Below are 18,161 nucleotides of genomic sequence, written 5' to 3' on the forward strand. Positions count from 1 at the left end.
CCTCTCGTATTCTTTTAAAAACACAACTTTAACGCTTCTGGATTAGAGTTTTAAAACTATGTTAAATTAAATAACCACTTCTGGCTCCTAAGAAAGAAAAACGAAGATGCACTTTACCGGAACTGTTCTCTTTTGAACCTCTTCAGTGACATTCGGGAAACAAAGTTTACAGCCCACCTGTTATACCACTTCCATGCCTGACTTGTGGTCCCCCAGAAGACAATGACACGGGGGAGCAGGGGGGAGAAGTGATGGATCGGAAATGCCGGGAGACTGCCGGCTCGCCCTTAAACCCGGCTCCCGCCTGTGGGCGGTGGGTGTGCGTGGCTGGCATCCGCGTCCCCTCCCCGCGGGCCCTCCCCGGCCGCGCGTTTCCTGCCGGGTTTCCCGTCCAGTAGCGGGCCAGCCGGGCGCGGGCAGGGAAGGATGCGCTGCCCAGAGCGGGCGGGGCGGCCCTCGCAGGCTCCCGGAGGCCCCCCCCCCGCCCGCCGGGTGCCGCCCTCCTCGCGCCGTCGGGGGCGGACCCGGGCGGGGCTGCGGGAGCGGCGCGCGGGGGGCGGGGGACGCAGTCCCGGGACGCGGGATGCTCGGTACGCTGCCTCATCGCGGCCCAGGCCACTCGCCTACCTCGCCACCTCGCCCGCCGGTCCCAGAGGTAAGAAGAGCGTTCCGGAAGCTACCCGGCGGGAGCTCCCACCGCGGGGTCCCCGGCGGCTCCCGGGACCCTTCCGCCCCACCCTCCCCGCCGCCGGAAAGCACTGGTGGACGGGACCGTTCTCTCCACGCACCCGGTCCCCTTCACTCGCTCCGTGGTGCTCACTCCCCAGGGACACGCGTTAAAAAGTGTCGTCTCCGCATCTCTGAGTCCCGACTTCAACCTGAACTCGGCGCCCTCCTGGCGCAGGTGTGGCCGAGTGTCTGAGGCTGACCGTAGATTGATGGGTGTTGAGTCCGAATAGTTGGGACCCTTGAAGAACAGCTTCTGGGATACTCTGCGTTTCAGAACAGGTTTGCTTCTTTCCATAAAGAAATCCTTACTGGGATGCAAGCAGTATGAGATATGTGCCTTGCAAAACGGTCCTCATTTTAAGAGATGTTGTGCGGGGGGACACCGGCAGCCTTAGATTTCCAAGCGTAAACTTGACTCGCAGGCCTGGAGAAAGCTGAGTAGATGTGGGGAGCGCACAGCTGAGTAGATGTGAGGAAGCAGCATCCAACCCGTGGGACCAGGCATATATTCGCCGATTGGCCCGAATATATAAATACAGCCCGTTTACCCGAGCCGCTTTGGAATTAGTGATTTCCTCCTAATAAATATTACTATTAGATATACACTCGAGCGTGTGCATGTTTGTCAGAACGGACAAGATCACTTTGCTTCTTTTTGTTTTTCCTTTTATTCTTTCATAAATCATTGGTCCCATGGTGTTTAGTATAATTCAGTTTCTTTTTCTGCAGCTCTGAAGACACTATAGGGGATACAGAAGCGTGTATCTTAGCAGATTTCAGCAAAAACATGGGATCTGAGCTTAGCGTGGTGCCCTGAGCCACTGAGAATATTCACAACTTCCTCCTACCCTCTAGCTGATACATTTAGAATTTGTCTATAAACGTTTATGGATGTGAATGCTATATGGAAGTTTTAAAAAATGTGTATAAAGTACACCTAAAGTTCCTATTTTCTCAAAATGATTCTCAAGCTAAACATTGTAAGTAGCCAGTTGTGGTATTGGGAACACGTGTTGGAAGAAAATAAGCAAGCAAGGTTTAAAAAAAATTAAAGAAGCATGCTGTTTTCTTTAAAACAACAACAAAAACGTAGTGGTTTTTTACCCGGCATTCCATTCCATTCTGGGATGCTCTGTTAACATCTTCAAATTAGTGGTTGAGCTAGTGAAAAAAAAAGTCAGCATTAATTTTCAAAAGCTTGAGAGCATTAAAAAAAAATCCATATTATGTAAACCATATTATGGCTTATAAAATAAAGCAGCCTGTTTTCAGGTAGCCTGGATTATCTTGTAATTCCATTTCCATCCAGCTCTAAATATAGATTATGACACTATTCTGTTTTACTAGTCTTTTTCATAAGAAAGAAAATGTGTTATAAACACAAAATCAGTTGTGATTAAGAACGTCTTCAAAAAATGGTTGTCATGGGGAAGCAAGCAATTTGGGAGAAGCCAGTACAACTTTTGGGGGCCAGGGATAGCTTGTTTCTCCTTACTTTGATTACTGAGGAGCAGTGACTAAAAGGAAGCATTTTAATTGCCTTAAGTGCCCACACTTGCCCTGGAGATACGATGATGCTCACCTGCTGTCTTTGGTGAAGTTTCCCAATTCATATTCAAGGAAACGATTGGGTCAAATCCATGCCTAATTCCAACAAAACTGAATTTTCTTTTTTTTTGTTGGGGAGGGTGGGAGCCTTAATTATCTGCATGATTACACTTCCGATCTCTGCTTCTCTGAGGAAGTACAGCATTTCCTTTGCTCAACCAACTCCTACAGAAAGAAAGCCAATAGAGACACACCAATTTCCTTTCCATTGAATTTTTGATTATTTCAGTCAGTCCTCTTAATTCCCTTAATTTCTGTCTTATCCGAAGGGATGTGACATACGTATATTTGGAATATAATATACTTATTAAAAATAGATTAACTGCATAATGGAGGGGAGTGTAAACATTAAGAAAATATATATTTGTTTATGTTTAGTACCCCATAGTTTCCTAGACTCAAGTATGAAAAATACTGGCTCTTAAATGCCCCGCATCTTATTCTGTTGTCTAATAGTCTGTTTATATCAAAATAAGTGCCTCTTCCCACAAATCATTCTGAATCACAGGCCATCAAGGCCTTCCCTGCCCTCCTAGGTGGTCTGGGAAGATTGCTGCATGAAATCACTCATCTCCTGATGCATGCCAGCCAGCAGCAACAAGTATTGGAAGGCTGACAAAGATGATAGCTGTTACTTGTTTTCTCTTTAGAGTGCCCTAACCAAGGGAAGTCTGGACCACCTGGAGTTCCTATTTAATTGCAATAATCTGGGTATATATTTTTTTTAAAGGTTTGATAGTTTTGATATAGCTCCTAGGCATTCAGAAATGAAGCAATCCAGATAACACACCAATTGTGCAAGAAGGACAGTGTTCATAAACCCATTTGTGGAAGCAAGGCAGATCTACACAGCACGATGCAAAACGAAAGTTTGGCAAAATTTTTTTAGTCAGTCGATTAACTGGCATATTAACTCTGCCAAGCACATAAATATGTGAAGATATAATATTATCCAGGTTGGCAAGGAGCTTTGATGAAATTAAGCAGAGAACAACCAACTCTCCATTTAAGGATGTGCTAGAAAGGTAAGAGACGTGGTGTTTTGCAGAGATAGTCTTGGTGTTGGGCAGACCTGAAAGTTCTTAGCAGGTGAGCTATAATGGAAGGAAAGGACATGTAAATTACAGATCATTTCCCTGGGGGAACAGTAATGTCCTTGCTGTTTTCTTTTCAGTATTAACTAGGCAGTTTGACTTCTTAGAATGGTTTTGTCATCTCAGGATTACTATTTTATGAATCACACTGAACAGAGCCAACATTTTTTTTGAAGTTCTAATTTCAGGTGTTTTTGAAGAAAAATTCACCATTTGGATGTGAGGAAGGACATGAGGAGACCAAAGACCTGGGATTTTGCTGATCAGAATGAAACAAATGTTGAAAGACTTTTCAAATCTACTGTTGGTGGTGCTCTGTGACTATGGTGAGTGTTGTGTGTACTTATGCTGTGGGTACCAATGAAGAAACATAAATGGAGGGTTTATAAATGCATGGATGTCGATGCCCCTACATGAAGGAGGTGGGGCAGGGACTACACTGCAGTGCCTTTTAAACTGTGATTCTTGCAACCCTGGGTTCTCTTAAGGTTCAAATTTCACTTTAAATACACTCATTTCACAAATTGGAGACAAGCATGTTGCCCTCAGTACTCTTTGATTGATTTCCTAGTATTTCAGTATTATATGTTTAAACTTCACTCACACACACAGGAAGTGATGTTTTATATATTGCAGTTCTACATGAGATTTCACTTGACAAGAGAGTTTGCTGCTGGAATACCTTTGGAACAAATCTGAATTTCAATCCTTGCCAGTTGTGTGCCTTTGTCTAGTTTCTAAATCTCTTTCTGTACCAGCAACAATATTGACATGGTTGTTATGATGATAAGATAAACTCAAGAATGTGAAATACCTGAATGTATGAGCACATAGTAGGTGCTTAATGTTAGTTTTCTTCATTCATCTTGATTCAACTAAAAATTCATTTCTCAGAGAGTTTTATGGAACTACTGAACCAGTAGATTCAACCATATAATACCCACCAGTTTTCTCTTGATGATTTCCAAGTATTTCAGACATCTAAGCAGTTGGTGGTATGAGAGTGGAAACTGTTTTCAAATTGATGAAGAAATTATCATTCAAGAAACAGAGAATCCTGGCTCGTGTAATATCGGTTGGATGGACCAGAGTGTGTACTGTTACTTTTGTCCAGTGAGTCTCCTCACTCAGTCTTTTATTTTTTAAGAAGTTTATTTAAACAAGAAGACACTTGACTTGCAGAAAACCAATCTGGGATCATTTCTTTTAAAGTCCTTTATCCCTACTTAAAAATAGATTGCTCTATATGTAACAGCCTCATTCAAAAAATTATAAAAGCTTGCTTTGTTTCATAATGATAAAGACATCAAAAATTTCCATTTAAACAGTCTGCAAGGACGTTTGTTATTGTTGAGAGCAGGTTATCTTACTGCAATATAAAAATAAAAGTTGATTGAGCATAAAATAGAGCATACAAGTTGAGTACAAAGGCTACTACTGGAAAAGGAGGTATTTTCATAGACTTGGATTTTTTTTTTCTTCTCCATTTGACTTTGATCAAAATATACCATTACCAGTTAGTGTTTTTTCTTTTTTAAAGCAACATGCTTATATTGAGACACAAGTTCCTTTAAATACAATAAAGGAATGGGGAGAGAGGAAATGAAAGAATGGAGAAAACTGTACTGTAGTAGTCAGGATGTGGTACAACCAAATTGTAGTTTTCTAAATGAGAGTGTATTCTTGCCTGTAAAAGCAAGAGTTTGAGAGTAAAGCAGCAAGTTCCCTCTTCAGTACACACCTCCTTTCGGCTGCTGTTGGAACCCGTCCGTTGCGTCTGTTTCCTCCATTTCCAAAGGGCCATGTGTGCCTCTTTCATCGACAGGCTGCCCATCAAATCAGAATCTGATCTGCCTCATCGGTGTCCCTGTCACTGACAATTCATTAGTTAACTAAGTGCGGTGTGCCTCTCACTCTTAAAATGCATCACAGAACCATTCTGCCCCATCAGATTCAAATGAATATGAGCTTTGTTCTGGGTCCTTTGTTCTCAGCAGTCCTTCCTGGGCTGCTGTGAGTACTGGAAGCTCTTCAGCCACCTGTTCACAAAAAAGTGTCAGGTCCACTCTGAACTAGCACACAAGCTGCACCGAAAGCAGCCGCCTTTGGATGAGTTACCTCCGTCCAAAAGGGAGTGTCCCTCAATTTCTGTACTGACTAAAAGAAAAAAAAAAAAAAGCAAACAACTTTATCCTATTAAGGTTTTCAAGCAAGTGCTGATAAAGCATTCAGGCCTATCCAAGTTTTATATATTTTATTTCACCTCATCTTAAATAAGAAGTGGGTGAAGTGCTGAGCTAATTAAAACAAACCTTTATGTGCCCATATTTTCATGTGCTGATTCTAATAATCATTTTTTTATATCTTTGAATCGTCTGTTTTTAAAAATTTTTATTGGAGTATAGTTGATTAACAGCGTTGTATTGCTTTCTGCTGTCCATCAAAGTGAATCGTCGAATAATCACTGATTGAGTATATTTAAAGACTACCAGCCTAAACAGCATATTGTCCTTTGGACATATATGATATGTACACATTATTATTATATTAATATAATATTATGTTATATTATCATGTATATATAAGAAGACTCATAAATTCATTCTTACATATGTTGTTTTTCAAACCAAAGGGCACTGCAGTTCCTTAAATCTAGAATGTTTCTTACCCTAGTCACAGGCCAGCTGATGGATGCATTGCCAAACTCTGTCTCCTTTGATATGTATTTGGATAGGGTTCAAAATAGAAACAGGGATTCTTGTGTGTCTGTGCTCTTCCCACTCTTTACTTCAGCTGCTCTGATGGGTCTCTTTTTAAAAAAAGATAGAATTGATCCTAACATAGTGACACTTGTGGGCCAGTAGTCATCTGTCCTATCTAGGCCAATAGCAGTTACTGTAATGTCAGTAAAATTGCTAAGGACAAGCTTAGCTATTCCATAAATGTTCACTCTATCCCTTGAATAACCCATGCAGGATAGAATGTCAACATTTCTTATTCATCTAAAAATTTCTACCTCATACAAAGGAAAGGCACTGTTTCCTTTACTGGTGAAAATGCTCAAGCACTTGTCTTGAATGTCAGAAAACAGTAACTTAGAAGTTCATTTGATCGTTGGACAACACGGGGTTAAAGGCTCTGATCTTCTGCACAGGTATAATTTATAGTCGGCCCCGTGTATCTGCTGTTCCTCTGTATCTGCTATGTGTATCTGCAGATTCAACCAACCACAGATCGTCTAGTACTGTAGTACTGACTACTGAAAAAAATTTGTGTGTGTGTGTAAGTGAGCCTGTGCAGTTCAAGCCCATGTTGTTCAAGGGTCAGCTGTATATTTAGGGTCTCCCATTTTAAGTAATCTAGCGCAGTGCATATTGTATCATTTAAATCAGGCTTTCTTTTATTTCACTGTAAATCCATTTTCCCCAAATACCTAAACACTTCAATATGCCTAAAATGAGAAAAGTCAAGTGTTGGATTTTTATCATGAGACTTGCCAGTTGTTACTCTTGCTTATTAGGTTTTCATCACTGATGTATTACCTTGTTGACTGTTGTGAATTCAGAGTATTTATCACTAATTCATTATTTTCAACAAAACCATAAAAAATGGAGATGAAGGAACAGAGCCACTTTAGAATGGAAGCAGCTCAGGGCGCAGCTCCCAGAGTCAGCACTCAGCAGCATTTTGCATTATCCTCGGCTCAGTTCAAACTTCTCTTGTGTCTGAAATGCTGTTTCCATCGATGTCACCAATAGTGCTGCTCAGATATTCCTTTTAAAACCCCACTCTGACCATTTCCTTTCAGTTCTTGGAGAAGCTGAATATCTCCTTCTGGGGGAACCGGGCCATGTAGCACTAAGCAACAGGACAGTGTCTGTGGATTTCCAGTATTTGGATGGTGCCAATGGGACGCTGAGGAATGTCTCTGTCCTGCTGTTGGAGGCCAACACCAATCAGACTGTTACCACCAAATACCTCCTGACCAACCAGTCCCAGGGGACCCTTGAGTTTGAGTGCTTCTACTTCAAGGAGGCCGGCGACTACCGGTTCACGATGACTCTGGAAGCCACAGACAGCAGCCCTCCGGTCCCCTGGTGGGAGAGGAGCGCCTTTCTGAAGGTGGAATGGCCTGTCTTTCATGTTGACCTGAACAGGACATCCAAGGCGGCCGAAGGCACCTTCCAGGTGGGCCTTTTTACCAGTCAGCCGCTGTGCCTGTTCCCCGTGGACAAGCCCGACATCTTGGTGGATGTCACCTTCACCAACAGCCTTCCGGAGGCAAGAATGAGTCAGGGCCAGCCGCTGGAGATAAGGGCTAGCAAGAGGGCAGAACTCGCTCAAGGCCAGTGGGTTGAGTTTGGCTGTGCACCTGTGGGGCCGGAAGCCTATGTCACTGTGGTGCTGAAGCTGCTCGGCCGGGACTCGGTCATTACGTCCACAGGCCCCATTGACCTGGCCCAGAAGTTTGGATATGCACTGGTGATGGCGCCAGAGCTCACGTGTGAGTCCGGGGTGGAGGTGAGGGTACTGCCCCCGCCATGCATCTTTGTCCAAGGGGTGATCGCTGTCTTCAAGGAAGCCCCCAGACGCCCTGGGGAAAGGACCATCCGGCTGGCTGAAAACAGTCTGACCTTGGGAGAAAGAAGAACAGTATTCAACTGCACTTTGTTTGACATGGGGAGGAATAAATACTGCTTTGACTTTGGCGTCTCAAGCAGAAGCCAGTTTTCTGCAAAGGAGAAGGAGTGCATGCTAATTCAGAGAAATATAGGTTGGTACTGAGATTTTAAAGCACATTTTTTTTTATCAAATTGGTGCCTTCATGCAATCAAAATTATTATTTTGAATTTAGGTGAACTTGATTTTCTATGCACGGTACCATCATTTTTATGGTTCACTCCCCATAATGTCCCAAATGGCATTAGCATCCTTACCTGAAAAATGAAGAGTACTGGTTAGCATACCCAGCGCACTCCTAACTAACTGCTCCAGGTCTTAGTTTCCCCATCAATAAAGTGGGGATGATAAGAGTATCTACCTCAGAGAGTTGTAAGAATTGAGTGAAATCAATGTGTACAGTTCTTAGCACAGTGCCTCAGGTAAGAAGCAGTGATAAACGTCAGCTATTATTACATTGTATTTTATTTGTTTATGTTTGTTAATTTAATTTTTATTTTATATTGGAGTATAGTTGGTTTACAATATTGTGTTAGTTTCAGGTATACAGCAAAATGATTCAGTTAGACATATATATATATATATATACATATATATATCTGTTCTTTTTTCAGATTCTTTTCACATATAGGTTATTACAGAATATTGAGTAGAGTTCCCTGTGCTATACAGTAGGTCCTTGTTGATTATCTATTTTATATATAGTAGTAGGTATATGTTAATACCAAAGTCCTAATTTATCCTTCCCCCACCCCGACCTTTCTCCTTTGGTAACCGTAAGTTTGTTTTTGAAGTCTGTGAATCTGTTTCTGTTTTGTAAATAAGTTCCTTTGTGTCATATTTTAGATTCCACATATAAGTGGTATCATATGGTATTTGTCCTTCTCTTTCTGACTTACTTCACTTAGTGTGATCATCTCTAGGTCCGTCCACGTTGCTGCAAATGGCATGATTTCATTCTTTTTTGTGGCTGAGTAATATTCCATTGTATATATGTACCACATCTTCTTTATCCAGTCCTCTGTCGATGGACATTTAGGTTGCTTCCATGTCTTGGCTACTGTAAATAGTGCTGTCATGAACATTGGGGTGCATGTATCTTTTCGAATTATGGTTTTCTCTGGATATATGCCCAGGAATGGGATTGCTGGATCATATAGTAGCTCTGTTTTTGGTTTTTTAAGAAGCTTCCATACTGTTCTCCATAGTGGTTGTACCAATTTACATTCCCACCAACAGTGCAAGAGGGTTCCCTTTTCTCCACACCTTCTCAGCATTTATTGTTTGTAGACTTTTTGATGATGGCCATTCTGACTGGTGTGAGGTGATAACTTGTTGTAGTTTTGATTTGCTGTTCTCTAATAACTAGTGATGTTGAGCATCTTTTCATGTGCTTTTTGGCCATCTGTATGTCTTCTTTGGGAAATTTCTATTTAGATCTTCTGCCCAGTTTTTATTGATTTGTTTGTGTGTTTTGATATTGAGCTGTATGAGCTGTTTGTACAGTTTGGAGTTGGCTGCTTCATTTGCAAATATTTTCTCCCATTCTGTGGGTTGTTTATTCATTTTGTATATGGTTTCCTTTGCTGTGCGAAAGCTTTTAAGTTTAATTCGGTCCCTTTTGTTTATTTTTGTTTTTATTTTCATTACTCTAGGAGGTGGATCCAAAAGGATATCGCTACGATTTATGTCAAAGAGTGTTCTACCTATGCTTTCCTCTAAGAATTTTATAGTATTCAGCCTTACATTTAAGTCTTTAATCCATTTTGAGTTTATTTTTGTGTATGGTGTTAGAGAGTGTTCTAATTTCATTCTTATACATGTATTTAAAAATTCTGTTATTACATCATATGGCAAGTCCATGGCAGGTATGATCAGAATTCAAAGCTAAATCCCAAATTGTACTTAGTAGCTTTTCACTTCCTCTAGAACGTCCTCAAGCATGTCTCTTTCCTCTTACCTCCTTCATTTTAAGAACGAAGCCTCTTTAGTGAGAGTTCAAAGAAAGATTTCTAAAAACTTCTTTTTTTTTTTTTTGAGGTACGCGGGCCTCCCACTGCCGCGGCCTCTCCCGCTGCGGAGCACAGGCTCCGGACGCGCAGGCTCAGCGGCCATGGCTCACGGGCCCAGCCGCTCCGCGGCATGTGGGATCCTCCCGGACCGGGGCACGAACCCGTGTCCCCTGCATCGGCAGGCGGACTCCCAACCACTGCACCACCAGGGAAGCCCCTAAAAACTTCTTTAAATTTTGAATTCTCTGCATAACGCCCTCCCTAATCACAAAGAAGTGGGGTTATTACAATTCCATCCATGCCCCAGGCTCCTCTTTGCGTTTCTTTCCCTTTTCCTGGGTGCAAGCCCGGTCCTGGCACGAGGTTAATCTGGCAGGGATTGTCCTGATCGTTTACACATGCTCTTATTTCCGTCCCCGCTAAGCCTGTGCTCCCTGACGGCCCAAGCCTCTGAGCAGCTTCAGTGCCCCACGTGTTTCTTGCTCCAAATTCACTCACTCCTCCTTAGAAGTCCCTTTCCTTTGACTCTCTCCCCACCCACTGGCCACTTCCCTGCTTGCACTTACCTCTCCCTCCAGCCTAGATTCCGTGGCCCATCCCCTTAATCGCTCTCCGACCAATACCCTAAACGCCTCTGCCCCGACGTCCTTCTGATTGCACCCAGCCACCCCCCGGCTCTGCGTGGATCCAGCCATCTGCCAGCCGCCCACTGCACCCGGGCAGGCCGGGCCTCCGCCCTTCCCTGGGCCCACGGTGCTGCCCACCGTGCTACTCACTGCTCCTGCCCTGCACAGCAGCTCTTGCGGCCCTCTTCTGCTCTCCTCGGACCTCACCCGCGCCCCTGCCTAACTCTCTGAGCTGACTTGCTCCTGCCACACAGAGCAGCGGGAAGCCATCAGGTGTGAGCTCCCTCACCCTCCCACCAAAATATCCGTAAGCCTGCAGGCAGCCATCCCGCAATCTCCCCCTCCTTTGCTGTCCCCAGGGAAGCAGTGTCATTCCTCCAGTACAAGGTCAACCCTCCCCTCCACTGGGGGTCCCAGCCCCTCTGCTCTATCAGGAACCTTCTGTTAATCATTATTCCCCTATCTCCTCCATCTCTAACTGTCCCTTCTTTACTGGTTCATTCCCATCAACTTCGAAATGTACTTAATTGTCTCATCTAAACACGAAACAAAATCACCCCTCATCGCCTGGTTCTCCCCCAGAGCACAACCTGTTTCTCTCGTCTTCCTTTCATAGCCCTGGTTCTTGAAAAACCCACCTGTACTTTGGGGTTTATTTCCTCACCCCCATTCACTTTTCAACCCACTCCAAACCCGTACCCCTCCCCTGCAAATGCTCTCACTAAAGCAGCCAGCGAATGACTTCCAGGTCCCAAACTCTGGGGATGCTTTCCAGTCCGTATCTTCGTTGACCTTGATTCTGTGACATTACACTTGCCTTGTTTACCCCCTACCTCCCTGGCTGTTCCTTCCAGGTCTCCTTTGCCAGCTGGTTCCATGACCCCATCGCATCCCTTAAGGCTTGGACTTCTGCATCCTATACTAGAACCTCAACATTTTTCATTCTTCACACACTCGCTAGGTGATTACTGTCCTGATGCTGGTGACTCCATGCTGGTATCTCTCCCCCGCATCCAAGTGCTGAATAGCTGTCACCCCCTAGATGTCTCCCAGGCACCTCAAAAGCAGCATATCTGGAACTGGACGCATCATCTCACCCCCTAAACCTGCTCCTCAGTACAGGACTCCACCTCGTCTCATTGTTCAAACCCCAGACCCAGGAGGCTTCCTCTTCTTCACTTCCTATGAATAAATCACTAGGTCCTATGGATTTTGTCTCTTTAAAAAATCTGTGTCTCAATCTCTGCACGTCTCTCCATTTCCACTGATACCGCATGGTTCCCTCCCTCCGTACATTTCATTCTCTCAAGGCAAGCCAGAGAGGGACTGTTGAAAATTCAGGTCAGCTGAGGCTATTCCCTTGCTGAAAACTTATCAGTCACCTCACTTGACACCTCACTCTTATGAGGATGGGCATCCACAGATGGGCTGGAGACTGGGCAACCCTCCTCCCACCTTCACTTGGTTAACATTAACCCGTCCTCCAAGTCTCCTGGGTGACTCTTCCTCAACCCCAGACTAGGTAAACTCCCCGCTGTATGCTGGCCCAGCATCCTTAGTTCCTCTTTCATGGCATTTATCACTTCTGTCATTGCTTGTTCAGGGTCTTTCTCCCCACGTTTCTCCCCTCCCCCACCCTGCCCCCAGATTGGAGAAGCTCATTTGGCGACAGAAGCCGACTTGGGCTGCCAGGAAGCTATTTATGATCCTTATTTGGCCCGCTTTGTACACCTGCCACATTAACAGATACTCAGTACATGTTTATTAAAGTGAAAATTGCACTCTGATGTCTCAGCTAGGTATCAGTAGAAAAACAATTATGTTAAACGAATCATTCAAGATATGCTTGCCATTTCAAAAAGAATTTATTGCTTAGAGGGGAAAAAATATTCTAATTGACTGAATTTAGTGGAAACAAACCAAGGGGAGTAATGGAATTCGGGCCACGTGATGAAAGGCCTTGGGAGCAGGAGGTCTTTGTGTTGGTTCTCCCTGGGAAGGGGCAGAACAGGGAGTGATGCTCTGTGTCTAGGCTGAGGGTGCTCAGGGCTCCCTGTGGGGCTGCAGCAACTAGACACGACCGGGCAGTAGGGCTGGAAGCAGTACCTCGAGGGGCTAAGCATTCCTGGAGACCCCAGATTCTCTATGTGGCCGCCCAACAGGGACTCTGGTTAATCAGTGAAATTGATGGCAGTGGTGGGAAACTCAGTGCCTTTGTGTTTTTAGTATAAAAGTTTATAACTAAATGGAGTTCTTTTCATTTTCCATTTAAATTGACAGCTCTGACCAGTAAAGACTGGGTTTTTTTTGCCAAATGGCATCATTCAGGAACCCCATTGAACCTACCATGAGGTGTGACCCACCGACTCACAATGAATTTCTCATTAGTTCCTTTTGGAAGGGGAATAAAGGGTTTGATATGTTTGTCTCTTTTTCCAAATATGTCTTAGGACCTTAAAACCGTAAATACTGATTTACAGCAAAAAGATGTCAAACATGATTATTTGTGACCTTCATTTATCCTACTTCGTATGAATGTTTATGTGTTTGTCTGCAGAAGCGTTAATGTGTGTGATTATGGGATGCTGCTAGGGGAGTGTTAGTAATATATCTGGCACAGGTGCTGTAATAACATGCAAAAGTCTAAATTGAGAAATTCTAAATTCTGAACTCATCTGCCCCAAGGTTGTCAGATAAGGGATAACGGACCCTGCATCTCAATGCAAAATATGTATTTAGGGCAAAGTTGAGAATTAATGATAGAGGGTATAAATTCATAGTCACATAATTTTTTTTACTTAGTTTTTTTGACAAGTAAAAATTGTACACATTTAACACATAGTTTTCTTGATAATTTAAATTTGTTGGCCATCTTCTTGTTTCTCTGATTAGATGGTCTTGTTTTTCCGTCACAATGTGACTGAACAAGAGCTTTTTACCAAGAAGAGGAGTACTGTTATCCTGTCATTTGCTTCTTATTTGCAGGTGCTTAATTATTGTATCATCTTTAATTCTTTGCCAGAATCTTTTTTTGTTTGTTTTGCGGTACGCGGGCCTCTCACTGCTGTGGCCTCTCCCGTCGGACGCGCAGGCTCAGCGGCCATGGCTCACGGGCCCAGCTGCTCCGCAGCATGTGGGATCTTCCCGGACCGGGGCACGAACCCGTGTCCCCTGCATCGGCAGGAGGACTCTCAACCACTGCGCCACCAGGGAAACCCTGTGAGAATCTTTATAAGCCATTTGTCCACTTAATTCACCTAAAACTAGAGAATATAATTTAATATAAGCAGGCCCTTAGGTGGTTTAATACTCCGCAGTTCTCTGAAAGTGAATGAACCAGTGAACCCTTCCACCTGGTGTAACTCCTGCTCTTTCTTTGGGATTTTTTTTTTTTTTTTTTTTAGAATAGCTGACATACTGTATGTGACTTTCCGACATAATAACATTTATATAGTGATTACTTTGCACCAAGAACTGCTCTAAGTGCTTTATGAATATTAACCCATTTAATCCTTGTAATAACCCTATGAGTTAGGCTTATTGCATTGTCAATTTTAGAGGTGAAGAAATGAGGCACAGAAAAAGGTTAAGTAATTTTTCCAAGGTTGGTGGCTTACCCACTACTGGTGGTTAGACTGGCTTGAGCATTTGCTATTCCCACTCTTGCATGCTGGCTCCCATATAATCATCTATCAATCTAGATATTAAACAATATGAAACTTTTAGATCAAAAAAGTTCCAGTATTTTCCTCCTCATCTCATGGGTTCACCTTGTGCTTCCCACCCCCCCTGAAAGACATGTAACCCACTTTGGAGCCCGCTGGCCCAGGCATAAGCATGATTGGTCTAATATGAATGAGCCTGTGCGGGACACAGAAAACCTGAACTGCTTATCCAGGTGCCTTTGTTCCCACTGTGGCTTTAGGCTACTTACTCATGTGTATAGAATTTTCTTTCTTTTTTTTGTATGTTTTATAATAACTTTATTTTTTTAATAGAATTTTCTTCTAAGGACGTTTTGTTTAGTTACTTTAGTCTCTTGAGTGAAATATCTTGCAGATGTGAATATTTCATACTCTGTATTCCTTCAGATATTCTTGGAAGTGGAAACAAATCTCCCTTTTCTTATTGCAGACACATTTTGCTCATTCAGAATTAATATCCTCTAGAGTGGCCTGAAAGGCATTTATCCTGGTCACACAGGTTTGTTAAAGCAATGGGAGGGCATGTATGGACATCTAAACAGGACAAAACAAAACAGCCTTTCATTCATGAAGTAAGGCTACTGTTTAGAATAGTGGTCATCTTATTCTTCATTTGTAACATGTGAACTATAGCTGGCCAATGAGTTCCTGTTTTGCCAAGTATTTTCCTCAGTGTTATTAACAGAAATCTTCAGGGAACAAATAGAGGTATTTAAGGCATTTTTAAAATTTTGGCTGATTAAGTCTGTTCATTGCTTTATTTGAGTGATTTCCCTTGTTTTCTGTTCGATTAATTTGGTTTAGCAGTAAAAGAACCTAAAACTTAGTTTAAATGTTTATTTTTTAAATTGTTGATGATCCTGCCAGCCATAATTTTACTTTCAAAGGAAAAAAAACACATTTGAAAGTGAGATTTTTGACATTAAGATTCATGCTTTTATCAAAACTTTGATTTTTTTGTTTCCTGGTGCCCACTAATGGAATTTTTGTTTTTAGTTTGACAAATGACTTTATGTATTTAAATAATGTCTACGTAAAGTAAAAGAAGAGTTAAGAAAGAATAAAAAAAGGATTCTCAGCTTCTGTAATTCTACCTTTTGTGGTCTTAAATATGAGCACAAGAGAAGGATAAACTATGTATTGACTTTTCAATTTAGATTTCACAGTGGTGGAATTACCAGTAGATTTTTCAAAAACTAAATCACAATACTTCAGCTCAGAGAGACTTAATATGAGATACCCAAAGCTTTGCAAGCACTGGGAGCTCAGTGTCTGAACAGCTCTGAAGCTTGAGGACAAAGCTGCCTTGTTGTTCTGCCATTTGAGGAGCCACAGAGTGATCTGGGAGGCACAGAACCAACATTGTGTTCAGCTGGACCTCTGGGTGGAACATAATTACCACACCTCAGCTGATGTTGGTCCAGGACACTGGTTTGTAATGCTCCCACTCTTGTGACAATCCGAGACTTTTAATTGCTCTAAAGAAGTCATATGCCATGACTCATTCCAAAGATTGCACCACTTGGCTCACCTGAGAATGTAACTGCCCTGCCTGTTTTCCGTATGTTTTTGTAGTGCTTTGTATACCCTTGACTGCATTGTGAGTTTTTGTCCATAACGATGAAGAGAGACTTTTATGCAGAGGATATCTTGTGCCTGGTGTGGGCATGACCTGGTAGGTCTTGGGATTGGATGGGTGCTCACAGAGAAGGGACTTAGGATAATTATTTGTAGGGAATTATTCAATTATTCTCTCTGGCAGTGATTACTTATATGCTTGGAAGAGATGTTTGCATTTGTCAATCAATAATGACTGTTCTGGGGATGTTTTGTAGTATGTATTTTGAAGCTCTGGTGTTAGTCGCATCCCTATTTATGGTTGTTAAGGCTGCTGGCTGAATTGACCCTTTGGTCATTATGTAACGTCCCTCTTTATCTCTGGTAATACTCCTTGTTCTGCAGTCTGCTTTGTCTGATATTAATAAAGCCACTCTAGTTTTCTTTTGATTAGTGTTTACAAGGTATAACTTCTCCCATCTTTTTCCTTTTACCTATTTATGTATTTAAATTTAAAGCGAGTTTCTTCTAAACAGCATATAGTGGGGTCATGCTTTTTTATCCAGTCTCACAAACTCTGTCTTCTAATTGGTGTTTAGATTATTTATATTTAGTGTAATCATTGTATGGTTAGATTAGGATCTACCATCTTGGTAGTTGTATATTTTTTCCATCTGTTCTTTGTTTCTTTTTCCTCTTTTCATCTGCCTTCCTTTGGATTAGTTGACTATTTTTTATGAATTACTTTAACCACACTATTGGTTTATTATTTATACCTTAAAATATTTATTAGTGGTTGTCCTAGAGCTTACAGCGTACATTTTTAATTACTCTCAGTCTACCTTCAGATAATATCTTGCTTCATGTATAGTGTAAGGACCTTATAACAGTACAATTCCAATTCGTTTCTCCCATTCTTTGAATGATTGTTATACATTTTACTTTATATATGGTATAAACACATAATACATTGCTACTGGTTGTTTTTTTTTTTTTTTTTTTTTTTGCGGTATGCGGGCCTCTCACTGCTGTGGCCTCCCCCGCTGCGGAGCACAGGCCCCGGACGCGCAGGCCCCGGACGCGCAGGCCCAGTGGCCATGGCCCACGGGCCCAGCCGCTCCACGGCATGCGGGATCCTCCCGGACTGGGGCGTGAACCCGCGTCCCCTGCATTGGCAGACGGACCCCCAACCACTGCGCCACCAGGGAAGCCCCATTGCTACTGTTTTGCTTTAGATCATCAATTATATTTTAGAGCATTTAAAAATAAGAAGTAAATTTTATCTTTACCTCTATAAATGCTAATTCTAGCACACTTCATTCCTTTATATTGATGCAGGTTTGCCTGGTATCACATTCCTTCTGCTTGAAGAATTTTCTTGAACATTTTTTATAATGAAGGTCTGTTGGTAGAATTAATTAATTCTATTAATTTTCATTCATCTGAAAAAGTCTTTATTTTTCCTTAATTTTTGAAAGATATTTTCACTGGATATGGAATTTGGGGTTGGTGATTTTTTTCTTCAGTACTCTAGAGATGTCACTCCATTATCTCTGGCTTGCATGATGAGAAGTGTGCTATAATTCAGATTTTTATTCTTCTGTATGTGATGTAATTCCACCTTGCCCCGTCTCTCCCTCCACAGCCTTCAAAATTTTCTATTTGTTTTTAGTTTTTAGCAGTTTGTAGTGTGTTTAACTTTTTTGTTTGTTTGCTTTTTTGTGTTTATACTGCTTCATGTTTTCTGAGCATCTTGGATGTAGTTTGGTGTCTTTCATTAATTTTGGAGACTTCTTGGACATTAGTCTCTTTTTCTTCTGGGATTCTAGTCATATGTATGACAAACTATTTGATATTGTCCCACAACTCTTGGGTATTCTGTTCTGTTTTATTCACTCTTTTTTTTTTCTCTCTCTTTGTGTCTCAGTTTGAGTGATTTCTGTCGATATATATTCAGTTTCACTGTTTCTTTCCTCAGCTATGTTGAGTCTGTTGATGAGCCTCTAGAAGGCATTCTTCATCTCTGTTGCCATGCTGTTAATTTCTAGCATTCCGATGAACTCTTTTTAGTTTACAATTCTCTGATGAAAATTTCCATCTGTTCATGCATCTTATTCACATTTTCCACGAAAACGTTAACATATTAATCAT

At 42.1% G+C, this 18,161-nt stretch overlaps 1 protein-coding gene across 3 annotated transcripts in view; it reads left to right on the forward strand.

Annotated features, from left to right (window-relative positions):
* The first annotated feature begins 574 nt into the window (after positions 1–574).
* Positions 575–18,161, forward strand: part of THSD1 (thrombospondin type 1 domain containing 1) — a 49,784-nt gene continuing 32,197 nt past the window's right edge. For 2 of the 3 annotated variants that reach the window (XR_003791757.1, XM_029210416.1), the window contains exons 1-3: positions 575–655; positions 3,608–3,757; positions 7,240–8,205. Coding sequence is in view for 2 of the 3 variants with exons in the window: in XM_029210416.1 (XP_029066249.1) it covers positions 3,700–3,757; positions 7,240–8,205 (1,024 nt within the window). In the remaining variant the exon portion in view is untranslated. Of the gene's footprint in view, positions 656–3,585; positions 3,758–7,239; positions 8,206–18,161 lie in introns of those variants that run through there. The other variant, XM_029210417.1, reaches the window with a different exon arrangement.

The sequence above is a fragment of the Monodon monoceros genome, unplaced genomic scaffold (genome assembly GCF_005190385.1).
Source record: "Monodon monoceros isolate NGI ecotype Baffin Bay Population unplaced genomic scaffold, NGI_Narwhal_1 Super_Scaffold_8, whole genome shotgun sequence".
Taxonomy (NCBI): Eukaryota; Metazoa; Chordata; class Mammalia; order Artiodactyla; family Monodontidae; genus Monodon; species Monodon monoceros.